Source organism: Triturus cristatus, chromosome 4_2 (genome assembly GCF_964204655.1).
Source record: "Triturus cristatus chromosome 4_2, aTriCri1.1, whole genome shotgun sequence".
In the NCBI taxonomy this organism is placed as follows: Eukaryota; Metazoa; Chordata; class Amphibia; order Caudata; family Salamandridae; genus Triturus; species Triturus cristatus.
Window position 1 is genome coordinate 242,454,086 of NC_140586.1, and position 18,143 is coordinate 242,472,228.

Consider the following 18,143-nt stretch of genomic DNA (forward strand, 5'->3'; position numbering starts at 1 on the left):
AGCTGCCGGACCCTCGTCAATGTAAAGAAATTTAGATGTTATAAGAAAACATATTTTTTTGGTCTCAAAAGCTCCAGCACTGAAGGGAAATAAGTTGTGGGTGGATGTGGTCCTTGTGAAAGGGCAGAATACCATCACTCACTGTAAAGCTAGCCAATGGGTGAACTGCTGCATGCTGTAGCGGGCAGAAGAAAAATGTAAATGAAAAAAAAACAATAGATGAAGAGGGATGGCTGAAATGTTCCCATAGTAAGTATATTATACATATAATTTTGCTAATATCAAAAGGTCTTGGCTAATACCACACCGTAAAACTGTGTGTATATTAAATGCTAGGAAGTTGTTCTTAGAACTGGTAGATTTCAAACAGGTATCATGTAACCTAATTGAAGATATCAGCTTGTGCTTTGCAGTGTGACTCCATTCAGAATTTCAAACTGTGCTATGTCTTGTGACCCAGTTCAGCATATCAGACTGTGGTCAGACTGCGGTGCGTCATGTGACCCCCATCAGACTATCACAGACTGTGTGTGAGGAGACTTGGGAGCGGTGGCCAATGTTCCCTCAGTAAAATTGTTACAAGTATTTAACAAAGCTTGGATTTCTCAACTTCTTTTAGACCCAGGACTGTTGTCATAATTTAATATCTTCCCTTGAAACTGATTCCCTTGTGTTTCCCTCTGTTTTGCAGGATGTCAGAAGCATTCTAAGCAGGTAAGGCTGGTTTATTGTGTTCTCTCTGTATAAAGCAGGTCGGCTGTGGAAAATCCGCTGCTCAGGTCACACAAATCCTCTCTTTCTTATGAAATATAGTGAGAGCACCTCATACATATTTAAGTAGCCCATCTCAGGTTGTTAAAGCCACTCCTTTCGCTTGAAAATCCCACATCGGTATGTAGGCTTTTTTATCTAGGATTTGAAACCCTTGATGTAGTGGAAGAGAACATTAGTCATTCATGTATGCACAAACCTGCCCTAAGTCCTCAGAAAATTAGTTGAGTCCTCAAAAAATTACATTAAACCCTCAGAAAACTTCTTTATTACTTTGAGTTCTAGGAGAGCTCCACAAGCACACATAAAACTCAATGACATCCATGTAAAAAGCACTCAACTTTTCTTTCCTCAAATTCAGAATATTTGAAAAACTTGCTAACACCCATGCCAATCCTCAAATGCCCCTCTAGTGCTTAGAAATATCATTCGACTTTTCAGAAAACCATACACAGTCTACAGTAACCCGCCTCATTCTCTAATAAGCTCTCATTCAATTAGCCCCAAGATTCTCGGCGAAAATGGAGAAATGGTCGTCTCTCTAACATTATAAACTGCTCATGCAACAGTGTAAATTAAGGACCAAAACTTTTTTTCCAGATAACAAACTCTTCATACCTGCTGCAATTTAGGAATTATCTTAGACACACCTGTCACCCACAGAGTGTTAACATGACAAGATCTAAAATGTATGAAGTTTTTCCTAACGTCTTATTCCTCTGCAAACCCAGACATCCCATATGGCCTCCTTTATATAATCACAGCAATTTTGCTAATGTATAGGTGTATCATTAAAAGAATAAATAAAAAAACCAGTAGCCAGGAATATCACTTATGACTGCTTTACTTCTTGCAATGAGACTGTTTGATCCTCAAAGAGTCCTTGTATTTTAATACCTCAAGATAGAGCTTCCACGGGCAACCATGATGATCACACCTACAGAATGTGCACCTTTTTCTCCAAAGACAGTGTTCAGTCAATCAAAAGGCATCATAAGCAGCTCACGACAGACCAAAGAGCCAGACAACCACTATTGACAAGCAGTTCAAGGTGAAACAGTTCAGAAGGGGTAATTTTTCAGACTCCCTAGGAAGTTTCTCCAATGAAGATTTCAAAACCATCTAAGGGGATGAACCAGGAGTAACACTGATCTTGTAAGCACTAATCACAACAGAAACTCAGTTCACTCCATATGCCTTGAATTTTCAATGTGCTTTACCTCATACTTGAATAGTCCACACGTCTACCCACAGCAGCTTCTTACTAAAATCAATAGCCATGTACTTGTAAGATTTAACGCATCATTTTGAAGCCAGTTGAGGCACTGCCTTTAGAAACTAAGTGACCCCCAACCTCTAAATACACTGGGGGAAGTAAAGGGTGAACAAACAAGATACTTACCAATTGCAGATGCCCATTACCGCCCATCCCTAAATGACCCTTTTAGTGTGACTTATCTGGTTATAATTGGTATACTACGTATCCTTGAAGGAGGTAGCAGCCAATGTTATGGCTTGCGTCTTATTCATATTTATAGCTAAATGATTGCTGACTAAAACTGGGCCCAATCATCCACGGCACGCTGAAGATCTTGAGCTTTCTGGTTGTAGATGGTGATATCATCAGAACCAATCTTTGGTGGAAACAGCTGTGCCTTGGCTAACTCCCACTCCAGAACCCACATAAACAAAGTCATATACAAAGTCATGTATGGTGAGTGAGTGACAGCTGCCCTTATGTTTTGGCATTTTACATTTTGGACCCATCAATGAACTTTTGTCACCCCAGTTCAGCCGTTAAACCCATGAAGCTGCCTTCTTCTTCAAACAACACCTTAACTTCAGCATAAATGACTGTGTTCTGTCTCATAGTTATTCCTTTTCTGATACCAGATGGCAAGACCTGCCTCAGTGCAGAATCCCAACCCATCTAAATAATTCTTCGCCCAATGCCGTTCAGTTTAATTTAGAAGAATGGTATAAAATATGCAGCGGGCTGTAGTTGGGAGGACATTATAAATGCTTCCTTTTGGGATCTGGAACAATATAAAAAAATTATGCCAAACAGATGTAGCTTGCATCCCGAATGAATCGTAATTCGATTTGAGATTTTCTTATTTTATCTAGTGTACATTCATATTTAAAATACTTTATTATCATAACGTGTTTTCTTATCCTCATACATTTAAATACATAAAATGCTTCAAAACACCTGTCTATGAAGGTACCTCCAGAAATACAAAATCTGGACCAAGAGATTACTCTAGATTCAAGCACGTCTACAGTTTGGAGGATAGATGATGAAGTGTGAGGGTAAGAGATCATGAAATAGAAAGTAATGCATGTAGTAGTGTTTGTTGGTGAATAAGAATGCTGGAATTACCATCGACCATTGTCATGGTTGTTTTCAAGTTGTACAGCTTGGGGGGGGGGGGGGGGGGCAAAGAAATTTTTTCTGTTCCTTCCAAGTTCTTCTTTTTTTGTGTGCTCGTGCTGACAAAAAATTAATAGAATGTTTTAAAACGGGCCTTTACGATTCGGACAAACTCATTTTGTTACTCTGCTGAGGGGGTGTTTCTAGATAGAAACAGACACCTACACTGATCTTACTTCAGATGACAGGCCAGACTGGTTAATGACATTAAACAATGTGTCTCACTGAGATAGTATGAGACACATTCCCACACCCCTCTCAGGCATAGTTGCCAAATGGCATCAATCAACCACAAGGAAAGAATCAATACACCAATCCTTTTAAAAAACTCACACATTAAAACACATTTTGGCATACTTAAAATTACAGATTATACTTATAGATGTGGCACAATTTGTATGAAAAAACCTGGCATGTGACCGATATGAATCAATGGTTGCAATATGGAGATAAAAGGCACAGATGTAATATAATGTAAGTAATGTAAAAGGCATTTCTAAAGTGCAACTGTTACTCTGAAGAGTGTCCTGGCACTCTGCACTGTCAGTGGAGAAACAGAGAGATTAGGGAGAACCAAATCAGTTATTCAAGAAAAGCCAAGTTTTCAGATTCGTCCGCCGGAACAGGGGGGTGGATGTGATGCATCTTAATTCCAAAGGGAGTGTATTCCATAGAGAAAGTCCCAAAAAAGAGAAGGACCTGCCCCCTGTTCTAGACCTACGAATCCAAGGAATTTTGGCCTGAAAGACATTGGCTGAGCACAGACATCTGGAGGAAGCATAAAAACTATTTCTTGATCTTGCTCTCAGGTACCCTGTGCCTAACTGATGCAAAGATCTATGGATTAACGACAAGGTCGTAAAGATAATCCTCTTCCTAATAGGAAGCCAATGCAGCTCTCTGAGAAAGGCGAAAGCTGAGTATCGTTCAGGCAGCTGCATTTTGGACCACCTGCACTCTTCTGATCAAATACTCAGGTAGGTCCAGGCACAGTGCATTGCCATAGTCAAGTCTAGATGTTATCAGTGCTTGGGCTACCAGTTTCCTACGCGAAAGGGACCAAAAATGAAGGAACTTCCTGAGCATTCGCAGCAGACCAAAGCAAGTCCCTACTACTGCATTGACCTGTGCTAACAAGTATAGCCCACCATAAAACTTGATGCCTAGATTGTTAACTGATCTAGTGTGATTTGCATCCTTTGGTAAGAAGGACTGCCGGGGCTCCTACGATCTTAAACCGAAGAAAAGTAACTCAGTTTTGCCCGCGTTACACTTTAGCTGATGATGAGATAGCCATTGGAACACTTCTGATGGACAAGTTCTGATTTTTTCACCAGAGAATGTTTCTTCCCTGCCTCATGAGAAAAGCAATTGGGTGTCGTTAGCATATGAGACTATTTTAGCACCTAGGGTCTCAGCCAAGCATGCCAGGAGAGTGAGGTATAAATTGAATACCGTGGGGCTTAAAGTAGAGTCCTGTGGCACTCCCACCTTGAGATCCCGAGGCAAGACAAAAATGGAGGACCTCTACCTTCAAGAAAAGAAGCCAGCCCTTTCCATGTCTGACCCCCAATCCTGAAAGACTGGACGCGTGCCAGGACAGTGGAGTGGGGTATCGTGTCCAATGCTGCTGACAGATTCACCATAATCAGCACAACCCTGCCTCCGACATCTAGGGTCCCCCTGATGTAAACAACCACCTGTACTAGCGCTGTTTCTGTACTGCAGCTAGGACAAAGGCCAGATTGACTAGGATGCATCAGACCATTGCTTTCTAAGTAGTGGGATAGCTGCTGATTGACATATTTTTCCAAAACGTTTGAGAGGGCCGGGTGTAACAAAATAGGCCTATAATTAGATGGATCTGTGACCACCGCCTGGGGGGTTTTCAGCAAAGGCACTATTTTAGCCTGCTTCTAAGCCATGGGAACAGTGTCTGTAGAGATTGAGGCATTGAGGATAGAGTTGGCCAGAGAATGAATAACCTCTACTCCCAGACCAAAAAGGCTCGTGGGCCATGGGTCTGATGGAGAACCCGATTTGAGGATGCAAATTGTGGATAGTGATCCTTAAAGGGAGATCGGGTCAAATCTATCCAAAAGAAGGGTTGAATTATAAGATTGCCTGGCCTGCTGACTGTCATCCATTTTCTCCTCCTCCGCACAAGAGGGGGTGAGGGGGACTAGCTTGGATATTGAAAATCTTATCCTAGAAGTAGTGAACCAGTTGTTCACACCATTCCGCGGAGGGCACCTGCCGTCCTGTGCAGGCCACTGGAAATGTAAAAGACTCCACTATTTGAACAACTACTCTCGATTTGTTAACAGCCTTTAAAATTCTGTCCTCGAAGCAGGATTTGCTTAGCTATTTTAATCTCTTTCTGATACTTTTTTAAAGCCACTCTGTACCTGGTTTTGGCGGTTGAGCTATAGGACACCCTCCACTGTCTTTCTGGGTGCTTGCCCTCAGTTTTGACCTCTTTAAGGAAGTCTGTGTACCATGGACTGGAAGGCTTAATTCGTTGCGATTGCCGTGGCAGTTCGGGAGCTAACACATGAGTAATGGATCCAATCCAGTTGTCCAGGAGGTCAACATCGGTGTCCATAATACCTGAGAGAGAAGGTCTTTTCTCCTCCAGTGCCCTACAAAAGACCTCAGATGGAATTTTATGAAAGGCTCTCTACACTGGAGATATGTGCCCTGCTTAAGGTAAAATCCTCCATATGCTGGCCCACCGAAACATAATCGTATAGTGGTCTGAACAGACTAATGGGGTGGGAGTGTCCACTTCCAGTGATATATTAAAAAATATCTGGTCCAGAATATGGCCAGCTTGATGTGTGGGCATAAATACCATCTGGGTCATGGCCAATGAAGAGGTACTCTCCCGTAAGGATGTTGCCTCCTTCTCCTCTATCATCTCCATGTGAAGATTAAAATCACCTAGGAGAATTAAATGGGAGTATCTCAATGCCAGGGGTGAAAGAGCATTACACAGAGAGATAAGGAAAGAGCCTGCCTGACTCGGTGGTCTGTATACTAAAGCACCCGCTACTGCTTGACTGGGGGAGTGAGGCGAAATCCCATAATCTCTGCTCCTTCCAAGCCTACTATAAGTATAGAGAAAATTCTCCCTATAGATCATAGCCACACCCCTCCTCTACTGCTCAAGTTATCCTCTCTACATATTTTATAACCATTAGGAATTGCTGAGCAGATATCAGGGCTAGAGGAATCGGTCAACCAAGTTTCCGTAACAAATGCTACATCTGGAACCTCACATAGTAATTCACAGATGTTATCTGCATGTCTGGGTAGTGAGAGTGAATTAATTAACGCTGCCGAAAAGCCTGGGGTCCTACTGCTCATAAGACCAGGCAGTGGAGTGATGTTTATGCAAAGATCAATCAAGTTTGTGTGGAAACTGCATTGGGGTTGTAACCTCAATACATGTTATGGCCCCATCTTAAAGTTTTTCATTAACATTCATTGTTCTGGGTGCTTTGTCCACTCTGTTCAATACAAACAAACCAAAACTATAACTCCCAGAATGCATTTGTTTTCAAATCACAGCCCAGGACCGGAACCCTAAGGTATAGAGCAGAGTAAGTTGTTTCTCAACTTGTCTAAAACCAGAAAAAGAGGCAGTGTTAAGGAACGAGGCAACCAACGCCACATGTACGTATGTAATAATCAAAGCAAGTGGAAGGTATAACATACTGTCGGTAAAGTTCAGGAGACACATTATCGTACATATGTACCAGAGTGACAGGTAAAAGGATGGTCAACTAGAAAGGGTTTTTTTAGGATCCAGGGAAGGGTGACGTTAAGAGGTAGCAAGGGGTTGCTAGGGTTCAGGGATTGATAGTGTTAAGAGGTAGTTAGGGGTTTTTGGAGTTCAGTGAAGGGTAGTGTTAAGGGGTTGTAACTTTTTTTTATGGTTCACGGAAGTGTAGCATTATGGGTTGGATAGTGTAAAAAGGTAGTTTTGAGGATTTTAGGGTTCAACGAAGGGTTGTGTTAAGGAGTAGTAAGGGGTTTTCAAGGTTCAGGGAAGATTAACATTAACTGGTAGTTCAGAATTTTTAGTATACTGGGATGAGTAGTGTAAAAGAGTAATAAGCTGTTTTAGGGATCAGAGGTAAGGCGCGGTAAGGGTTTTTTAGGGTTTAGGTCAGGTTAGCATGTAGGGAAATTTAGGTGTTTTTAGGTTCCCGGGAAGGGTAGCATTAAGGGTTCTTAGTGTTCAGGGAAGGGTAGAGTTAGCAGATGGTTAGTGGGTTTTATGGTTTAGAGAAGGGTTAATTTGGGGTTTTTAGGGTTCAAGGATGGGTAGCATAAAAGGGTAGTAAGAGTTTTTTTTAGGGCCTAGGGGAAAGCAGCGTTATGGGTTAATCAGGTGTTCATAGGGTGCAGGGAAGGGTGCATAAAGAGGAAGTAAGATGTGTTCAAGATTTAGGTAAGGGTTGCATTATGGGTTAGTAAAAAGTTTGTGGGGTTTATGGTTTGGTGGCATTAAGATGTAGGTGGGATGTAAAAGTAGGTTTGGGGATAGTATGAGCTTTAAGGGTTCAGGGCAGGTACCATTCAGGGGTAGTAAGGGTCTTTAGAGTTCGGGGAGGTTAACAATTATGGGAAGTAGAGTTTATTTAGGTTCCAGAAAGGGTAGCATTAAGGGATAGTAAGGGGCTTTTATGGGTTAGGGAAGGGTAGCGTTAAGGGGTAATACGTTGTTTTAGGGATTCAGGAAAGGGTGCCTAAAAGGGTAGTAAGCTGTTTTTAGGATTAAGGGAAGGGTAGAATTAAGTGTTAGCAGGGTGCAGGGATTGGTAGTATTAAAGGGTAGTTAGAGGCTTTTAGGGTAGTGTAAAGGGGTAGGATGGGCTTTTAGGGTTCAGGGCAGTGTGTCATTACGGTGTGGTTCAGGGTTTTAAGGGTTCAGAGAAATAAAGTTTTAGGGGTATTTAGGAGTTATTAGGGTTCAATTACATAAATTAAAGAATGCATATAAAGAAAAAACAATTTTCAAAAATCAAAATTTTTTGAATTGTCCATAGGTAATAATTAAGGGTACGACCTCATGGCCTGGACAATTTTAACTCGACTTAAAGTAGTTGACATTCTAAGAGTCAACTTTATTACATAAAACTGTAGCATGTTCAAAGATCTCAAAAGCTTTTATTGTGAATAGTAACACGTTTACGATTTTTCAGGAGCTCATTTGATTAAAGTAATTACTTTATAATACCAGGCTGCATTTGACGTTCCTTCTGATCGTGTAAACTGTTATTTGTTAGGTAATAGAAAGACAGTTTGTGTTCTGTTTCAGGTGTAAAGATGTCGCGGTTCCGAATATGAAGAGTTATAAAGGTAAATACAATTGTGTTGACTATACTTATGTTTTGGTGTTCCTAAAAATGAAATAGTATGCTTTGGTAAATACAGTTGTTTGGTTATATTTTTAATTCGGCACACTCATTCCACTGCACCAAAACATAAAATTCTAAAAACAAACCAATACAAAAAAATAACTAAAACTTTTTACATTTATTTTAAATGGCAATGTGCATTACTTCTCATGTCAAAGTCAAATGTTTTATTTGGTCTTTAAAATGTATGTGCTTCCGTAGTATTGAATAATCCTTTTAGATTGCATACTTCCTAAATAGCCACAAATCCCAATTTCGATCTTGCTTCAATCACTTAATATTTTCTTAATTTCAGAATAATGAATCATACTTTGTTTCTGCAAACACTTTTATTTCCGAATAGGCTCCTGGGCAGAGCATAATAAACTGCCATACAATACTGAGGCCATGTCTCCACTATTTCATGGATCAGATATGGTCCCTGCTTCTCCTGGAGGAGTACTAGATTTTGAACCTGGTACTCAGTGAGTTGGGGCAGCCCTGAATAACAGACAGTGCCTAGGATAGTGTAGTGTAATAACCACTGAGTTGGGTCCGTCTTCAATGCATATAGTCCTTAGGATAGTGTGGTACTAAATGAGTTGGCTGAGTTCTGAATAAAATGAAGTACTTATGATCATTTGTTACCAAGTGAGTAGGGTTAGTCCTTGATAAAATAAAATTTAGTGTTTGAGATGCTGTGATACTAAGTGAGGAAGGTTAGTCCTAAACAAATCGCAGTGCATAGGATGGTGTGGTACCAAATGTGTCAGGTAAGTGATGAGTAAAATGCAGCGCTTAGGTTAGCGTGGTACCAAGTGATAAGGTCTGTATAAAATGTGCTTAGGATGGTGTGGTAGCAAATGAATCGAGTAACATCTGAATAAATGTACTGCTTAGGCTAGTGTTGTACTAAATAAGTTGTGTTCAGAATAAAATATAGTACTTAGGATAGTAAAGGACTAACAAAGGTAGGGATGATCTGAATAAAATATAGGTTCGAGGCATATGAGCTGCAGATTGTACACTTAGCATAGATCGCCATCTGGTGTTGGGCCCGGATGTTTGCAGTTTGTTTTTGTTCTTTGGACAGTCTTTGGAAGTCACGAGTTCGGTGACTCCTCCTTCGGTCCGTACTGCGCATGGGCTTCGGCTCCATCCTCAGATTGTTTTTTTCCGCCATCGGGCTCGGATGTGATACTTCGTGCTCCGGCTTCGAACTTCTACGGTTCCAGCCTCGACGGAAAATCCTCGTTCTTCGAGTTTCTTCATCTATCTTCATCTCTCGAAGCAGCACTTTTCTCCATTCCGCACATCGGCACCGGCCTTCGGGCCCTCCTCGACTCCGGTCCCGGCCGATGGAAAGGACTCAAAAAGTGCCCAAAATGTGGGTCTAAATTTCCCCACACCGACCTCCATCAGGTGTGTAACCTTTGCCTCTCTCCAGAACACGAGGCTAGAGACTGCCCCGCCTGTAAGTCTTTTCGATCAAAAAAGACCATCCGGGATCGAAGAGCTCGACGCACCATGGCGCACTCATCGACCGCAGCTCCACCGGACATCTTCGGAGACGACGCCGGAGCTTCGGGGCAACTACACACCGAGCAGGAGGAAGACGTCGTCAGCGCTTCCGAGGCCGACGACTCCGACGTGGAGGACATCACACCGGCGCAGCGGGTCGTGAGTACTGTACCCCCTCCCACCCCCGCGCCCAAAACCAAAGAGACTCAGGTTACGCCCTCGCCTGCAGGCCTGGGTAAAACCAAGCACACAGCTTCTATCACCCCACCTTCGGGCCCGGTGTCGAAGCCTCAGAAGTCTCACGGCAGCTCGGGCTCGAGCCAGCCGACGCCTGGTGCTGAAAAACACCGTCCGGCACCGAAGAAAGGGACGCCCAGCTCGACTCCGAAGCCACCGGTGCCGAAGCCTGGACTCTCGGTGCCGACAAAACACAAACACAAATCCCTCGGCACCGATGCTGAAAACTACTTCGACGCCGAAAAAACCGGAGGTTCCAAAAAAGCATGGCGCAGAGACACCATCAAAATCCTCGGCTCCGAAAACATCGGCGCCAGCGGACGAGTCGGTGCCACTGGACCTCTTTACACCGGACCCTTTGCAAAAGACTTTATTTAAGGATCCAAAGACTGGGCTATTGACTTTAGTTGTCAAGAAAAGACGTCTTGACACACCGGCTCCTCCTCCACCGCCCAAGCGGAAGGACTCTGCTACTTCTCCTCTCAGAGTGCCCTCCCCACTACCTCCTCCTCCCCCTCCTCCCCCTCCTCCACCTCCTCCACCCCCTCCCCCTCCCAAGTCTCCGCCACCCTTGCCTCATCATTCCCCGACCCCGTCCCCAGAACCGGATTACGGGGATCCAGATTATGACCCGGCGGACACCCCAATGGACCCCACTCCACCGGGGACACCAGACCCATGGGAAGACTACCAAAACCCTGACATACCGGATGTGCCTCAGGACGACCTATACCCATCCAGGCCGTCTCCCCCGGAGGACTCCTTAGGGTTTCACCACTTAGTGCAGAGAGCAGCACACTACCATGGGGTGGACATGCATAGTGAACCAGTGGAAGACGACTTCTTACTGGATACATTTGACATTCAGGATAAGTCCACAGCTATCTTGCCCATGCTTAAAGGTGTCACCAAGCATGCTGCAGAGGTGTTCAAAGACCCTGTCAGGGCCAGGGTATTGAACCCTAGAATAGAAAAAAAGTATAAGGCGGCACCCACAGACCCTACATACATTAAGGGCCCTGCTCCCTTAGATTCCCTAGTTGTGTCCACAGCTAGAAAGCGGGCTAACTCCCAGTCCTCAGGAGAGGCCCCGCCGCCAGATAAGGAATCCAAACTTCTAGACGCGTCTGGCAAACGCACCGCCTCCCAAGCTGCAAACATCTGGCGCATTGCGAATACACAAGCGCTGCTTGCGCGCTATGACAGAGCACACTACGATGAGCTTGAGGCTCTTATACAGCACCTCCCCGAAAAACACAAACGCAAGGCTCATGACCTGATACAGGAGGGTAAACTAATTACTAACACCTCCATTAAGTGCGCCCTCGATGCAGCTGACACTGCTTCTCGAGCCATAAATACTAGTGTCCTGCTTCGTCGTCATGCCTGGCTCAGGATCTCGGGGTTCAAGCCTGAAGTCCAGGCGTCCATCCTAAATCACCCCTTTGACCAACAAACTCTCTTCGGGCCAAAGGTGGACGAAGCATTAGAAAAAATGAAAAAGGACACAGACACAGCAAAGTCTATGGGGGCATTACAATCACAGACCCCTAAACGCTCCTTTCGACGCTCATCCTTTCGTAGCACAGGCAGAGGCTACTCCACCGATAGCGCCTCTACCTCCTACAAGTCCCCTCCTCAAAATACCTTTTCAAAGGGCTACCAAAGGGGTGGTTACAGAGGCAACAACAATAAGGGCAGGGGCAAAACTAACACCACCCGTTCTGCCACCCCGCCCGCACAATGACTTCCCTCCGCTCCCCCCAGACCATCCCACTCCGGTCGGGGGCAGACTACAAAACTTTATCCACGCATGGGAATCCATAACATCGGACAAATGGGTGACCCAAATTATTCGGTCAGGGTACTGTCTCGAGCTAACATCTACCCCACCCAATATCCCACCAAGGCACCGTCCAATGTCTCAAGAACATTCCACACTGCTCAAACAGGAGGTGCTCTCCCTCCTCCAAAAACACGCTATAGAGCAGGTCCCCGTCAATCAGCAAAATCTAGGGGTCTACTCTCTGTATTTCTTAATACCGAAGAAAGACGGGACCCTGAGGCCCATTCTGGACCTCCGGCCTCTAAATGCGTACATACATTCAGACCATTTCCACATGGTCACCCTGCAACAAGTCCTCCCGCTCCTCTGTCAGGGAGACTTTCTCACTACCTTGGATCTGAAAGACGCATACTTTCACATTCCAATACACCCTTCTCACAGGAAGTACCTAAGGTTTGTGGTGGACGGTCAACATTACCAGTTCACAGTTCTCCCCTTCGGGGTCATCACCGCACCACGGGTGTTTACCAACTGCCTAGCAGTTGTAGCAGCACACCTCAGACGTCAACATATTCACGTCTTCCCTTACTTAGGCGACTGGCTCATAAAAGCCGCGTCCTACAACCAATGTGTGCAACATACCAACAGCACCATTCAACTGCTCCACCAGCTAGGCTTCACGGTGAACTACCAAAAGTCCCACCTCCTACCATCTCACACAAAGCAATATCTCGGGGCCACTATAGACACCTCCAAAGGTATTGCCTATCCAAACTCAGCCAGAATCGCAAGCATACAAGCCTTGCGCCAAACGTTCCTTCCTCAACACTCTCTTCCAGCACGAGTGTTTATGAAGCTCATAGGGATGATGGTATCTTGCATTTTCATAGTGCCCCATGCAAGACTTCACATGCGTCCACTCCAAGAGTGCCTAGCACGACAGTGGAACCAGGCCCAGGGACAGCTGACGGATCTGGTGTTGGTGGACGGCCGCACCCATCACTCTCTGCAGTGGTGGAACACCACAAACCTTTCCAAAGGGCGGCCGTTCCTGGACCCGGTTCCTCAGGTGATTCTAACGGCGGACGCATCGCTCTCCGGCTGGGGAGCGCACCTCTTACACCTCACAATGCAAGGTCTATGGACGCCACAGCAAAAGTCGCTCCACATCAACCATCTGGAGCTCTTGGCGATCTTTCTAGCCCTAAAATCCTTTCAAAAACAGATTGCGGCCAAAGCAGTCCTCATTCGCACAGACAATATGACTGCAATGTATTATATCCAAAAACAGGGGGGGGACACACTCTCCACAGCTCTCCCGCTTAGCCCAGAGCATATGGAGATGGGCAATTCCTCAAAACATCTTTCTCCTGGCACGGCATGTTCCAGGCGTACAAAACACCATGGCAGATCTGCTCAGCAGACAAACGCAACAACTGCACGAATGGGAACTGCATCCACAGGTCCTTCACCTATTCTTCCAAAAGTGGGGGCATCCTCAGATAGACCTCTTCGCCACCCACGAAAACAAAAAATGCCCAAGCTTCGCCGCCAGATACCCACACCCATTGTCCAAAGGCAATGCGATATGGATGAACTGGTCAGGCAAATTTGCATACGCCTTTCCACCTCTCCCGCTAATTCCATTAGTGGTAAGGAAGCTACAGCAGCACTCCCTCACACTCATTCTGGTAGATCCAACATGGGCCAGGCAGCCGTGGTACACCAGACTACTACAGCTCTCGGTGGTACCACATCAAAAACTGCACCTGTCCCCATGCCTCCTAACTCAGAACCATGGAGAAATCAGGCACCCGGACCCAGCTCAGCTCAACCTTGCGATCTGGCTCCTGAAATCTTAGAATTTGGGTACCTTAACCTTCCCCCTGATTGCATAAACATTATCAAGGAAGCCAGACGTCCTACCACTCGAGCATGCTATGCCGCAAAGTGGAAGAGATTTGTAGTTTACTGCCGTAACAATACAATCAACCCTTTAGATGCATCCATACAGCACATCATATGCTATCTGCTCCATCTTCATAGGTGTAACCTGGCATATTCATCCATACGCCTACACCTGGCAGCGATTGCTGCTTATCTACAAAACAGACAGCATTTATCACTGTTCAGAGTGCCCGCTATTAAAGCCTTTATGGAAGGCCTTAAACGAGTAATTCCTCCCAGGGCACCACCTTCCCCTGTATGGAATCCAAATGTAGGTCTTACACGGCTAATGGGTCCACCCTTCGAACTAATGCATAAATGTGAGCTACAGTTCCTCACCTGGAAAACAGCTTTCCTCGTAGCTATCACTTCCCTTAGAATGGTTGGTGAAATACAAGCGTTCACTATACAGGAACCCTTCCTACAAATACATCACAGCAAGGTCATACTTCGTACAAATCCGAAGTTTCTGCCCAAGGTCATTTCCCCCTTCCATCTCAATCAATCGGTGGAATTACCTGTCTTTTTCTCGCAACCTCAATCTGTTGCGGAAAGGGCCTTACACACACTTGATGTTAAGAGGGCTTTACTGTACTATATACAGAGAACGCAACCTTTCAGGAAGACTAAACAATTGTTTGTTTCCTTCTCTCCACCACATAAAGGCTGTGGAAATATGGATTTTCATGATCAGTTATGTCCCCTATCTTGGACCCCAACGGTTCTATATGCATGTTACAAGTACATGTATGTTCCCTCCAGTTCCAGTTTTTAAGACGCAAACACATGTGCGTCCACCGTTAACATGTCCTCTGTCAGATTCGCCATGAATGGGCTGGATATTCAATTCCTAAGTATGAAAGGCCACCGACTTTATATGGCTCAGTTACTTCATTTTGCAATTCAGGCGAGTAGGCCCTGATTCTGCCATCAAGCTTTTCCTTGCTCTCTGCCTCTGACAGCTTCAGCTTGAGCTCGCATCTGTATCCATGAACTTTGTCCTACTCCCTGTGCGGCTAACGGTGCCTGCCTCGGCCAGTTTTGCCTGCCTGCCAAGAACTGTATTTCACCTTCGAGTTATCTGCTTTGCTCCTCAGCCGATGCATTCCTGTCTAGTAGTTTAGGTAAACATTTCCTTCAGCTACCAAGCAAAGGGCCCGACTTCTCTGTCTTTATGAAAAGTAATTCATAGCCCTGACGTTATGGAAGATTTCTACTCTTGCATTTCATGTAGACACTTAGACGCTTGTACACGCACTCACAGTCAGTATAGAATAGATTCCGTCCAAGAGACCTTCTCTTTTGGATAACATAGTTCTTTAAACATAGGATGTTAGATATGATTTGGGATTAGGTTGACTTGACCCCCCAGACTTCTGTCTCCACATGTAGAGCTAAATGTCAAGTCCCCTTCACCCCCTAGTTGTACGTCAATCACACGTCATGCTGCTGCGCGCGCATCTCTGCCAAGTATTTCTGCTGACATTGCGAAATTATTTCATAGACACGCCCATTTGTGACATCACATCTAAATGACGTTTTCTAGTTACACCCAGTTACACCCACTTTTTATTACGTTTGTATGGTTTATCAGTAACTATCAATTGTTACGCCTCCAGCATCTGCTTCACTGTAAAGATTATTCTATAAAAACGATTGCTTGTTAATAAAGTATTGCTCTTCACTTCCTGAACCTCCGTGGTGATGGAACATGGAGAAACCAACTCGAGTTGTTCATTGGAATAAAGCCCGTTCTTAACCTCTAATACCACGGATTCTGCCTCTTATTTTACTGAGCTGTTTTATTAATTTTCCGTATCAAATTAAGTCCAGGTAATTTCAAAATTTACCACATAAATGGCGCCCGAATAGGGACACTTTCTCATCTCACGCGCCGGCGGTGCGTTGCAGGCCCGGTCTCCTGCCACAGCTGGACGGACACTAACGCGTACCAGCAGGATTTCCTGTAGCTCCCTCCGGTCAAGCGGGGGCGACTGAGGCTGCGATCAACACCCAGACGAGGCGGTGAGAAGTGCGAAGTATCCCGACCAGAGCCTAGCTGAGAGAGCAAGATCCGAGGTATACAGAGGCCCACCAAGTTCCGATGTCCCGAAGCTTCCGAAGTTTTCGAGTCGAGTCCAGTCCAGGTCCAGGTCCAGTTCAGTTCAGCTCCGCTCCGAGGCTTTCCGTTCCGAGCTACCCGGTGAGTACCATTACTGGGGAGGCGTTCTGACGTGCACACAGGTTGTGCCGGTCAAGACGGATTTGGGTACACAAATCCGGTCTGCACTGTTTCAGCAGTGTATATGTACTGTCTAGCAGTATATCAAGTATTCCGAAGTATCTAGTTATTGTCGAGAATTATGCTTGGTGATTAGTTACGCAGACGATCATCATTGTTGTTTCAGTTAAATGTTTAAGGTTTAATGTTTAATGTGTTAAATACGTTCTGCATATTGTGGTATGAATGACTGTTCATTATTGTGTTTTTTGTATTAAGTGTGTTCAAGATTAAGTATCAGATCAGTTGTCAATATGCCGCTCTTTTCGAAATTAAGACAGATCACAACTAGAAAAGGGGTACTCGAAGAAGCTGTTCCCATTCCTCCTAGGGACACTCCAGGGTACTTCATGTATCATAAGCACGGCTTAGACGCCATATTATTTCTTGATTTATGGGTAGATTACACCAAGGAATTACCAGAAAGTCACAGGTGGCCCGCAGCTGGGACCTGGGATGCAGAGTGCATCATGAAAGTCGAAGAAGAGTTATGGAAAAGGAAAGTTAGACAGTCGCAGAAAGACGCCGTTGAATTATGGCGTAAGGAATCTCATAGACGTACAGAAAAAGCACTCAGACAAGAAGGGAAAAGTAAGGAGAATTCAAATAGAGTCCGAGAAAATCTATTGATTGAAGAAGGTACAAGAGTGAAATCAGAACAAGTGGTTAGACAAAGAAATGCCCTCATAAATGGCATGTATCCCCTTATGGCCGAAGGATTACCTAAGGCTACTCCGGAGATACCAAAAGACTTGCCACCTCCATTGTTTCCGATAAAGGTACACCCCAAAGGGCATCCCAGAACCGCAGAAGATGTTTTTCTTTCCTCATATTTAGACGATGCAGTTCCCGAGTATGCTAATCCCGTACCACATAGACCGTCTGCTGAGGGGGTTCAACGCCAAGACCCTATGTCTGTACCTCAGCAACAACAAATTTCAACACAAGTTCCGGCAAGCACATCTGTTTCCACACCCGTCCTTACAGCTGCTTCTACAGCTGTGTCCACACCCATAGTTGCTGTATCACGTTCAAGAAATCCTTTCACGTCCAGCACCCCAGAAGGTGCTATCGGAGGTACAACAGTCCCTCCAATACCCTCTTTGGTTTTTTCCACGCCACCCAGAACAAATAAACTTGCCTTTCAAGACTCAGTACATCAACGTACGCCCAAACTCATAAATTCCCGCACACTTAAGGAACTCCTTGTAGATTGCAGATATGATCCTGTACCCGGCCAAGAGGACGAAATGATCCTGGCATCATTACGTATCCGACGAGCTGCAATGTATTTAGGGAAGCTACCAGGAATGACTATACACTTAGATAATATATATCATTACGTCCAGTCAAGGCGAGATCCTGAATGTATTAACAGAGCTATGGAATACCAGAAAGTAGAGATACAGGGGGAACTGTTACGTTTCCTCATAAATTGTGTGATCAGAAATCAAGACCGACCGGGGGTAGATCCGGAAACAATGCAAACTCTTACCAGATGGAGCCAGAATATATCAGAAGGGAAGCATGATAGGCAAGCATGTATAGTAGCCATGTGCCGAAAGATCCGTAAAGAAATAGAACGCATACACGAAGAGAGATTAGCGGTAGACCAGTTCGAACAAAACGAGGAGGAAGAATCAGAACTACCCACGAGACAGTCAGAAACCATAGCCTATGTAGGCAGAGGAAGATCCGGTAATAATACTAGATGTTTTGCTGATCCGACACGTCCGATATGTACAGATAATAACAGGA

At 44.8% G+C, this 18,143-nt stretch overlaps 1 protein-coding gene across 2 annotated transcripts in view; it reads left to right on the forward strand.

Annotated features, from left to right (window-relative positions):
* LOC146833545 (E3 ubiquitin-protein ligase TRIM39-like) overlaps nucleotides 1–18,143 on the forward strand; it is a 115,032-nt gene that overhangs the window by 40,816 nt on the left and 56,073 nt on the right. For both annotated transcript variants that reach the window (XM_085601396.1, XM_085601395.1), the window contains exons 4-5: nucleotides 692–714; nucleotides 8,535–8,575. In XM_085601396.1, coding sequence (XP_085457522.1) covers nucleotides 692–714; nucleotides 8,535–8,575 — 64 coding nt within the window. The remainder of the gene's footprint in view (nucleotides 1–691; nucleotides 715–8,534; nucleotides 8,576–18,143) is intronic.